This window comes from Trachurus japonicus, chromosome 20 (genome assembly GCF_045865225.1).
Source record: "Trachurus japonicus isolate A0001 chromosome 20, Traja_1.0".
NCBI lineage: Eukaryota > Metazoa > Chordata > Actinopteri > Carangiformes > Carangidae > Trachurus > Trachurus japonicus.
The window spans coordinates 18,118,840-18,130,676 of record NC_140926.1 but is presented as its reverse complement, the minus strand read 5'-3'; the positions used below and the strand labels follow the sequence as shown (position 1 = coordinate 18,130,676).

Genomic DNA, 11,837 nt, shown 5'->3' with positions numbered 1-11,837 from the left:
GAGGGCCCATGAAAATCCTGAAATTATTATTTTTTTGTGTGATGTTTTTATTTTGAATGAATTGGGAGGCGTAAAATGGTTTAGTCCACCCATTGACAGCGGCCGGCGACAAGTGTAAGGTCAGTGAGCCCAGATTGAATGAGGCTAGCTTTCATCATGCCACCCAAAAAACATAAATCGGGGTATCAGAAAAAGAAAAAGAAAGAAGGCAGAATTAGGGGAAGCAACTGTTAAAAGGATATTTCAACATTTTGGCAAATTGGCCCAATGCCATAATCCCTATAATTTTAGGAGTAGATTTGTTACCTTTAATTGTCGGTGCAAGCTATTTTTAGATTGGCGGAGATATGATATGAGATAATAACAGAACGTTACGAGTTGTTTTCGAGGTAAATGCAAAGCCAGTATAGTGCCGAAAAGAGATTGCTTGCCGAAAAACTGCCCCCGACGGAAACACGCTTAAATTTACCTCAAAAACAACTCTGCACTTAGGGATAGGGGCCCACTGACATTACGAGTGTACGGGGCCCAGAATTTGGTGCTACGCCCGTGGATATGACAATGACGTCACACACTGCAGAGAAGCAGAGCGCCCTCCACCTTCAGACCTGCTTTTTGTTGCTGTGTCAGGTGACCAATGGACAGAAACGCCAAAAAGTCGGCGCGGTCCGCTGAGTGACTGATGCCGCCCTCCCCTACCTCTCAGCCCAGAGTGGCCAGCCATAGCCGGCCTCTAATTGGGCATCTGGATGACAGACGGGATCCTTCAAAGAAACATCCATCATGTCTTTTAGGAGCCACGGAGAGCAGACGGCGCTGTCAGGACACCGGCGGTGTTTGTCTTCAAGCTGAAAGAGGAGTGAGGGTCTGATCATGAAGAAACACACATTATAGACACAGAGACACTCGCTCTGCTCTGACAGTGTGTGGCTTTTGTGTTGGGAGGCAAACGCCACACACACAAATGACAAACGCATCAACACTGACAAGCAGGCAGACATGGCAGCATGTTCAGATTCAAATTTTGCACAGTCATTTCTGTCTCGTTCATGGCCCAGTCCCACCAGTAAAGTTCTCAAGAAGGAAGTGAAATATCCAGCATGAACTTTGACTCCAAAATGACACTGTTGACCAACAGTGAGGTGGCTTTAAAACCAAGCAAAGCTTTTACATCCCATAATATATGCACTACCTCTTTCTGACGTGTCTGCAAACACACATTTTAGTCTTTTATTTTCATCCATAGTGACATGCAACACTGAATAAATTATATATGTCTCATCTGAATGCATATGTATTGACCACTTTGCTATCACACTATCTCCACCAACTAGTAGCTTAATGAATAATTATTATGTGATAATAAATCATTTTAATGAATCATGTTCTGGCCAGTAGAGGGCAGAAGAACTCTGAATTCCTGTTGTTGAGGATCATCAGACTGAACCAGACGTGATGTGGGTTAAAATAGTGCAACAGGGAGCTAAAATGGGCTAAACAGCTCCATGGAGCCTGATAATGGGTGGTAAATCTCAGCTGTCACAAACACAGTAGTTAGTTGACACAATAGAAATGATAAATTCATGCAAGGTAATTCACAGTTGGAACACCTGTCAGGAGTATTATAGATATCATAAAATATTGTGCAGGTCTTTGAGCAATGTTTTCATTTTACCGTCGTTACAATCACTTGCTGTAATTTTATCCGGGGATATTTTTATTCCTCTGAAACAGGAGCAGAGAGCAGTCCTCAAAGTAATCTGGTGTTCTGATGCCACTTAGTCATCTATGAGACGCCGGTTGATGATGAGCTTCTCAAAACACTTGAACCGTGTGACAAGAGCTCCGCTGTTCTCCAGCAAAACTGACTTGACAGCTTGACAGAATCACTCCAAACAGTTAAGGAGGCAGGATGGATGCTCTTAACCTCCCACAGCTTTTATAGGCATCTCAAGCAGCTACGCACACCCACACAGACTACACACACACACACCACACACAAATATATGTTATATATATGCAGAGGCGTTCACTGACATTAACACAAGCTGCTGAAAAACACTCAGGGACACTGATAAGCTAAATGGCCAAATGCATCTTGTTCACACGAATTCACTCACATAGGATACATAGCTACACTCAGAGATACATGGACACACATGAACAGACACTTGAAATCTGAAATGCAATTCATCCTCCAGTCTCAAACTGAGCTATGACACTGCATTAGATTTTAATTATTGTGTATTTAATGTGCATGATTAAGAGAAAAACTGTGTTTTAAAATCAAGAATACTTTCCATTGGATGTTGTTGATACGCAAAACAGGTGACAAAAGCAAAACAAAACAAACCTGAGCACATATCCACTTTTTTTCTTAAAGCAACAGGGACAGGGATGTTTCCCTCTTGATATACTGTATATTTAAACAGTGGTTGTGTCTATTATGCAAACATTTTTTCCAACACAAGAATCCAGTATTAAATGGAGTATCTGTCATAAATGTGTGTGAATGTATCTCTACCTGACAGGAGTTACTATTCATGATGCAAATGTTGCTCATGTTACTACTGCCTTAAAGGGGCATACAATTGATTTTGGTTTGTTTCACAGACTTACCACTTAGACTTGAGTTTAAGTTTACTGACCAGACTTGCAGTGTTAAAGTGTAGAAACACTATGTATCTTTAAAAAATGAAAAACAACATTGTTCCACATAATATTCCATTGACTTTAAAATGAGAAAATAAAGACAACAGAACAAGGTCCATGTCTAAATTCGAATTGAACAAGGTAAATTAGGAGGTACTTTAATTCTCAGTTATGGTCTTAACCCATCAACGTCCGTCAAATGTAGCAAATATAACAAGAAAATATCTTTAAGAGTTGATCCAAAGCAAAAACAACGACAGAAAAGTCACAGAAAACTGATTAAACACAACATAATCAAATACAAAAAACTGAAATCTGATAAAGCAAAACTGAAAATAGCAATGTGGTTAATGTAGCCTTCACAGTTAAGTGCAATAATTATTTATTTGAACATTATACCTCCTCATGTTTGTGACCCTCCACCAACCAGCCAGGCTGCAGGAAACATAGATACAATCCTGAGCAACAGCACTGAATAATACAGTTGAAGTTGACCTTTGACCTTTGACCATTTTGATATAAAATGATGAACCAAAGAAATGTCAAATGTAAGATAGGGCCAAGAATGTTATTTGTGCAGTCACAGTAACCTTGACCTTTGACCTCTGACCACTAATATGGAGTCTCTTCATCCTTGAGTCCAAGTGAGTCTAAGATTCAAAGTCCAAGTGAACATTTGTGTCAAGTGTGAAGAAGTTTGCCCTGGAGGTCACTGAGGTATCAAGTTCATAAGAATGGGACAGATGTAGCTACAGAGTGTAACGCCTGAGGCCCTGGCTGTGCTCAGCATAACAGGCTGGAAACCAGAGGAGTTCTACCAGCTGATTCAAAGAAGCTAGTTCTTCTCCTGAACAACAAAGCCATGTGTTGTTTCGCTTTGTCCTCGTGGTATTAGCCTGCAGGTACAGTAGTTATTTCCATTTTCATGCACTCAGGTTTTTGTTGCCACACTAATAGGATACAGTCGAGAAGAATTTTGATCAGAGCACGACTAGATACCGTACCGCTGGAGTTAAGTGAGAAAATATGTGTGGACAAACCAAAAAGGAAAACGCTACAATCTCATAAAAGTAGTGCATTTTGAAAGCTGATGCTCTGAGTCGGTGAGGTGGGGAGTGGTAAAATGTTCTCTCTCCAGAGGGTTTCCGTCATCTCTCTATCCTTGAAAGGACATTTTGGAGCTCTCGAGCTGGAAAACATCGACTCGTACCCGCCGTGTAAAGAGAAATCATCACTGCAGGATGTTTTACCCACAGAGACCCCAGACTGTTTATGTCCCCCCCTGCATGAAATATATGTGCCTCCTCCAGCTTTATGAGACGCACGCAGCGTTATCAGGCATCCTGCCACCACCACCACCACCACCTCATGCTGTAAATACACCCGGGAGCCAATCACTTCGAAGCCTTTCACATTTTACCCATAATGCAGGCGTCATGAAGATGGAGCGGCGGCATGAAGAGGGAGTCTGCGAGATATGAGCTCTGAGACCGTCCAAACAGGGCTGTCCATCTCCCCCCCAGCCCCCCAACCCCAAAGAAACTGACGAATCTGAGGGGAAATCATGTGTTGCGCTCGACTGCTGCAACTTTCCTCATCCCATCTGGCCTCCTCCTCCTCCTCCTCCTCCCTCCTCTTCCTCCTCTTCGCCACATATTGTAGGCTTCAAAGAACCTCTGCTCCCTGTTAGCCGGGAATCACTTAAGAGGGTTGTTTCAAAATTGCAAAAGCTTTTTTCTGACTTTCTCTCTGCTTCAAATAATGCACAAGAGCAAGCCTTTCTCTGCCTTTTGAAGACGGTACATTGTGTGTTCTCTGTGTTGCAGATCTCTCCACGGAGGGCGAAGAGAAGAAAGCAAAAGCAATCTGAGGGAGTGTGTGCACTCGTCTGCCTGCTGTCGCTACGAGACCCTGAACATCACGTGAAGCAAACTGTCACAGAGACACACTCTCTGCATCCATGTTTACCTCCCCTGCAGCCAAGGGAAGCCATTATAGTCGCACATGCACACACCATTGCATGTTTCATTTAGAACAATGTCGGCAAAATTGGTTTCATTACCTGCTTTCAAAGGCCAGCTGAACACTGCATAAACTCTAATGGTCTGATCCAACATGATTCATTATTTATTCAATACTTTGGTGTGTTTTCTCACCCTTGGGCAGCGGCATTACATATTATCAGTCAATAACAGGGTTCACAGTCGCCTTCACTGGTTGACATGAAATACTGAAGCTCTAACAACATCTGATTTGACTATTAATTCAGTGCAGTGGTGAAACTGTTTTTTGTTTTTTTTTGTTTCCCCCCCCCCCCCCCCACAAACCAGTCACACATTTCAGCACTGGGTTTGAGGCTTTTCATGATTTCACTGACATAATCAGAAATGAGAGCCATGCAGTTTCACAGGGTTTCGCCATGAGCTTGTACAGTTCAGTTTAAATGGGTAAAATTGCCACATTTTTCCCATTCAGCTATTCTTATAACCTACAATGAAATGTGATGTTAAAAATCTTTGCAGAAATCCAAAAATGTCTATAATTTACATACATATTCAGGCCCCAATTCAAGACATAGAAGCAAGTATTCATGGGTAAATCTCTAAAGACTTTGCACCTGAATTTGAGCAGTATATCCCTTTTACCTACATTTACCTATGTCTCATTTATGAGTGAAGTCAATATTATCTATGTTGAATTAAATCTACATATATATTTACATGCTTATCCGCTTAATATTTCAGTTTTTAAAGGCTTAGATCAGACTGTGTTTTGGTGTGATATAACCAAAGAAGCCTATACTTAGGATTTTGAATTTTGTTTACAAATCAAATCAAAAGTTCAACCAAAAGTTATTCAATCTGTGATCTTTTTCTCTCAGGCTATTTAATATTCCCTCTCATGATTGGGCGGGCGGGTGCACACTTTAATTTCTCCTCAACAAAAAATTGAAGTTCAGCAGATGAAATTTTGTTTTGCCCGCTGCACGTAATCACTCACACACCAGCACTATGCATCACAGTCAGACCTTGTTTGGCTTCATACAAATCAGACAGATAGTGATTAGAATCATTTATATCTATCATCTCATAGAAACTTATTAAACAAAAACTGTTCTAAATTTAAGATTTCCAATGACAGAAGTCTTCCCATGAGACATATAAAAACATCTGCTAGTTTTTTTTTTCCCCCAACAGCTTTACTTGTCAGCTGATGCTTCTGAGGAAGGCTGCAGGTTGACAGTCAAAATATGTTAAGTATATCTCCTAACTTACTTGTCTGCTCAAAAGAAATTGTAAAACTAGTTAACTTGTCAGATTTTACAATTTGGGGACAAGAATGTCAAGAAAATTAACTGTCCTTTTAAATCCATTCACAAATGTCAACCACACAGTGGTACTGCAAGAACAGCCAGTGCCATGATGACCATGGTCTGGAGGATTCCTCCTCTGTGGTTCATGAGTGTTATAAAATAGCTTGGGCATTTTTCAAGTGTGATATATAATTTCCATTTTGTTTGTGTCTCAATTTCAGTCACTGCGATTTAGTGACATTCTAGGTTGTAGTGTGCACTTATCAGTCCATGGGTTTCATCCCTTGGCAACAGAGAGACCACCAGTGACTCACCTGAGCTCAGTGATAAGGTCCAAGTCATTCCTGATAAGACTGTAAGCTAAAGGTCTTATGCAAATATGATGGCAGTCACCTGCAAACCAGAGATGAAGACTGCATGACAGATGTTCTGTGAGACCCTAACGGTTAAAATGGTTTTCATGAAGATGTGGCAACACCCACATAAGTTGTCAGACTGCAGGATGACTCATTCACCCAAAATAAAATGTTTACAGTAGTTTGTCTCTATCCATTTAAATTCAACTTAGACAAATAACATCAGAGTTTCTCTATTATTTGTGTTGTGTAGTTGCTAATGATTGTGAATTTTTAAAAAAGGAAGAAACATTTCATCACCGTATAGATGTGTAGTTTATGTAGAAATAGTTCCATCTAGTGGACAAATACAACCACTACAGGTGAACAAGATCATTTCTAAAGCATGACAAATACAGAGCTATAATCAATGTGTTTATTTAAATGTTAATAAATAGTGAACATAGTGACATACAAAAATATTACGTGAAATATTTTAAATTAAGTGTATATAAAAAAATTTTAAACGTGCTTTTTTCTCTCATTGTTGAATTGTGCTCTTGTGCAAATCAGCATCTTGTGTCTTTTCTACACATTCCTGCAGAGAAACCAAATTACACAAAGATTAGGACATTATTTGACAATTACACACGCCTTTAAATAAAGTATAGCATTGCAAATTACATTTCAACAAATCAACTATGCCAAGAAAGAAGCTTTGAAAACCAAACAGGGAGAGAGGCCATTGAATTGAAGGATAATCTAAAATCTATACAAACACACGGCATGAAGAACAAAGAAGCAGCTTGGATCAGAGGTTTATGCTGACTTATGTATCTGGTGATGATAAAAGGCAGCAAGTGACAGGATATGACTCGTTAAAATGATTTTGGAATACAGTAAGGTGAGAAGTCAAAAGCAAACCTTGTGATTGTGATTTCTTGTGCTTATTAAAGTGAGATCTGGTTTCATTCTTGGAGCAGTCTCCATCAGGGTTTGGCGCTGCCATTTTCCATGACTTCTCTGTTGGATGAAAACCTACAGTAATTACCAAGCAGGTTAAGTTGAAAAAAAATTTGAAAGTGTATTTTACAACCCATTTGTTTTCTTTTACCAATATCAATATATTTGCTTACCAGTTTGCCACCTGTGTGTCAGGTAAACTTGGTCTACGTTGATCCATTTCTCCTGAGGGGGAACTGGCATGGCGCAGTTTTCATCCATTTCCCGGATGGTGTTGCCGTGGGGGCAATGGCGCAGCCTCTCCCACGCAACAGGGTGGTGCTGTGGCTCATTGCACACACAGTTCTTCTCCCTGAGTTTTGGATACATTGCTGCAGGACACTTCTCCTGGTTCTGCTTGGAGGCCAGCGGTCTCTTCATGTCTGCAGGCTTCCTGGGATCATCAGCTGCCCTCCATTTTGGGCCTCTGCGACATGAGCTGTTCTCAGAGGATTCTCCCTCGGTGTCGTGTCCATGACGAAGACCACGAATGTCAGGGTTAGAGCCTTTTCTCACCAGTTTCTTATTGTGAGATTTGCAGGTTTCACATGTCGGCAACAGTGCGTCGTTCCTCTGTTGGAAGGGAACCGCCTTTCTTTTTAAGTTTCTGCCGTCAATCCCTGGACTGGCTGATGGGCTGACTCTGTGTTTTGCCAGACATCTAGAGCAAAGTCGCTCCCTCTTGGATGCATATTGGTTGAATGCATTCTCATTGAAATTTCTGCTAAGGCAGCATTCGTGGTCAGAGAGGCTTCGCCGATCCACCTTGCTGTTGGGTTTGTACCTCTCCTTTGCCTTGCGAACAGTCGGTTGCTCTTTGTACTCTAGGTCTAGTTTTCTTCTTCTGCTAGGAACATCTAAACCAGAGCGGCTCAGAGGTCTGCCCTGTTTCTTGGGAGGTGGTGGCATCTTGTTACAGTAGTAGACATTGTCAAAGTCTGCTAACCAGCTGGTTGAGGGGAGGTAGGCAGGCAAAGATTCAAATGAAGTGTCCTGGTGATCTTGGACAATTGTTTCTCTGCCATGTTGGTTGCCATCAACCTGAACTGGAGAATTAGCCAACAAAGTATGTGTAAGACCCACCTGCGCTGTGTGTGCCCACTTGGACATAGGAGTTTCCTCTACAACATCCAGCATGGCATCAGGCTCCATCTCAACCATGGGGGCAGTGACGATGAGGTCCTCGTCCTCCAGTTCGTCCTCCGCTAGAGGAGGCATCTCAATCATGGGTATGATCTCTTCTGCAGGGGTCTCCTCTTTCACAGTTGGCACATCTGCTGAGGAATCTTCAGCAACAGCAGCCAGCGTTTCATCATAAGAGTCTGTGCAGCCATTTTGGATCAGTGATTCAGGAGAGGCAATCAGGGTTTCCTCCATTGACCAAACGGTGGACTCCATCTTCCGCAGCTCATCCAGATACTTGGGGTCAAAGGGCAGGTGAACGACTTTTAAGTGGAAATTGTTAGCGGCCACGCTCAGGTCTTCCTCACTCCTCGTCTCCTCAACATCACCATGAGCTGCCGCCTCACATCCCAACTTGGACACATCAGTTACAGGGTCCATCTGAGTCTTGGACTCCTCCAGAGCAGCGATCTTCTCACCGCTGTCGGGCGTCCCGGTTAACAGGATGTCAGGACGAGCTTGGAGCGTCTGCTCTGACCGGTCTCCTGGAAGGCCCAGTCCATCGTCCTGCAGCACACTGCCCTGGAGGACGGAGCTACACTGGACCACGTCTTGGGAAAATCTGTGGGACACTTCTGCTGTCTCGTGAGAGTGCAGGAGTTGTAGTCCCGCCGGTGTAGTGCGACATTCAATCCTCACCTCCTCGGTCTGAATCACAAAGCTGCCATTTGGTGGCGTCCTGGTTGTGGAGGAGGACACCATGTCCTTCAGCTCCAGGGAAGCCGAGGTTGGGGCTGGTGACTGGGTGGTGGGGACGTTGGGGGCGACACTACTGCAGACTGGGAGGCCACTAGAGGTTTCAGTGTCACTGGAACCGGGAGTGCTCGTCCTCTGGGCTGCAGACAGTGGCTCAGTTTGAACCTGAGAAGTGGTCATCTCTCTGGCTGGGCCGTTGTGTTGATAGCGGAACTTGCGAGAGTGGTAGGCCATGGTCTGGTAATACTGAGGGTTGAGCATGCGTCTGTAGTCCATCAGATGTAGGTGGGTGTGGGGTACAACAAAGCCAGGTGGCTCCATGTATTGATTTGGCTGATAGTGGGGCATCATTGGCATACCATAACCTTCAACAGAAAACAAATAGGAAAAAATAACTGAGTGACACAATGCTGTCAAGATTTGAACAATTATTAGAAGTATACCCAAAATGCCAGTGCTAAAGGTAACATTAAATATGGCAAACATATCACCTCAAATTCACTGGTGCCTAGAAATTTAAGCCTGATCAAATCTTTCACATGCAAGTTTGATTCAGTTCACTTGCAAAGTTTTGCATCATTGGGAAACCAGCTCAATGCATAATGAGGACCACAGCAGCAGCAACATAAGACAAAGACAACGATTTAAAATAAAATTGGAGTCTCCAGCCATGCTTGCAGCTCTGCAAAGCCTTAATTAGTTTAATCAGCAACATCAGCATTGCAAAACATACTGTTTTGAATGACTAATTTTCAGGGGAGGATAGTAACAAAGAAAATATACTTGGGCACATTTTGAGCATTTGTAGCTAATGCGAGTACTTTTTTTTATAATTATAATGATTACACTCCACTACATTGTAAAAAGACAAATATTGTACTTTGTGAAGTGAAGTACTAAGTATTATGAAGGAGATCTTTTAGTCACAGGAATGAATTTTCATTTATCAAGTCAAAGAATGATAGACTATACACTGTGTGGGTCATAGGAGACAAAACAGGTGTTGTGCTGCTGCATGGTAAACGCCTCAGTATTGTCATTGTCTTGAGGAAGGTTACATGATCAAGATGAGGCTGAAGATGATTCAAGCCCATGTTTGAATTAAAGATTCCTATTATTTGAAACATTTTGTTTGTTATGACCAACATTCATCAGCAACCCATATTAATTTGCTGTCAAACTTTAGAAAGTATGTTCAGGTATTAAATGTTTTATTCCAGATAAAGTCAAAACCAAGAATGTACTTTTGACTTTTTTTGCTTTAAAAGCAAGTCTGGTACATAAACTAGGTAATGTGGGTTAAACATTTGCCCGAACATCTTTCTTTCATATCAGAAACATCAGACCAATAGAACCTTTAACACAGCGGTGTACTTTGACCACCTTTGATAATAAATTGTTCATTTTAGTTTACATTAAAGAAAATATAGCTGAACCTCACTGGGGATGTCATCAGTTTTACAGTTTTTCAAAGATTGGACAAATTACATTAAACCAGGTCATCAAAAAACAAAATTACAGTTCATCCTGAATGTAACAAGAATGCGTAAATTCATGTTAATCCATCATAAATTTTCAAAGGAAAACTTCAGTGGATCCTCTTAGTTGTCAGAATTAATTATCTGGGATCCATGAATGTCTAGACAGCACAGGAACTAAGAAACTCTGAATTAAATGATACAGAAAATCTTGTTAACTTCCATATACAACATGAGTTTACGTATTTTCAAGAAGCATTGCACCTCCAAAACCCATTAGTTGCACCAAAAAGATACATTCTTTGAAGATATTTAACACTTACCTAATCCAGGGTAACCAAAGAATGGGTTATAGGACATTGGCATGGGCATAGGCACAGGCCACTGCAGATTCTGCATGGGCACATACGGCTGCGAGGGCTGAATGTAGAAGAAAGGTTTGTGGTGCTGCTCCTCAGGGCGTGAAGTTCTCGGAGCCGGTTGAGGGGACCTTTGGGTCTGTTGAGCTCCATGTGGTGGGTTTGGACCCCGGGGGGAGCCCAGACCGTAGGAGTGGTGCAAAGTAGATGTGGCTGCTTCCATATCTGACAAAGAGACACGAGGCAAAAAACGTGTTAATTGTTTCTCTGATCACAACTCTGTTGCAAGACACCAGCTAGTTTCAGTGTGTTTCGACAGCAAAACAGTCACTAAACAGATTGTACCTGCATGCAAAAGGATTATCGCTAACAAACCAACACAGCTTTCCAAGTAAGATTTCAATTGGAAATCAAAGGTGTGGACTCAAGGTACTTTGTTTGTCAAATGCTGATTGGCCAGCAGGTGACAGTTGTCCAATTAGAGTTTCCTGATCTGCTCGCCCCAGCTCACCTGAGGAAAGGCAGACAATGAAGCAGAGATAGGAGAAAAAGTGAGATCAGCGTCTTGAATTGAATTGCTGTGTCCCAGAGGAAGTGAGAAGCTGATTAGGTTTTATCAACATCAACAGCAGACTTGAACCTTGCATTGGCTTGATGAGGCAGCAGGACCACAGATGATAGATATGTGGCTAAAAGTGGCACATCTGTTCTTTTTTTAGCATCTTTCTGAGCTCATCTTCTTAAGGTTTGCCTCATTTGCAGGTGAGCAGAGCTAAAATGAAAAGCACATACTTATCTTGTGCTGAGATGCAGGTTTGAC

The 11,837-nt window shown here is 42.0% G+C and overlaps 1 protein-coding gene across 2 annotated transcripts; it reads right to left on the bottom strand.

Moving 5' to 3' along the window:
- Positions 1-6,723: 6,723 nt before the first annotated feature.
- On the bottom strand, positions 6,724-11,467 carry LOC146966798 (uncharacterized). 2 transcript variants are annotated; one of them, XM_085763499.1, is made up of 5 exons: positions 11,363-11,467; positions 10,982-11,242; positions 7,437-9,545; positions 7,225-7,338; positions 6,724-6,898 (listed from the first exon to the last, which is right to left on the bottom strand). In XM_085763499.1, exons 2-5 carry the CDS (start codon positions 11,238-11,240, stop codon positions 6,870-6,872), a joined length of 2,511 nt encoding a protein of 836 aa, XP_085619625.1. In that variant the 5' UTR covers positions 11,241-11,242; positions 11,363-11,467; the 3' UTR covers positions 6,724-6,869. The 2 variants fall into 2 exon arrangements, with proteins under 2 accessions (XP_085619625.1, XP_085619626.1); XM_085763500.1 differs by having other exon boundaries at positions 7,225-7,323.
- Between the last annotated feature and the right edge of the window lie 370 nt (positions 11,468-11,837).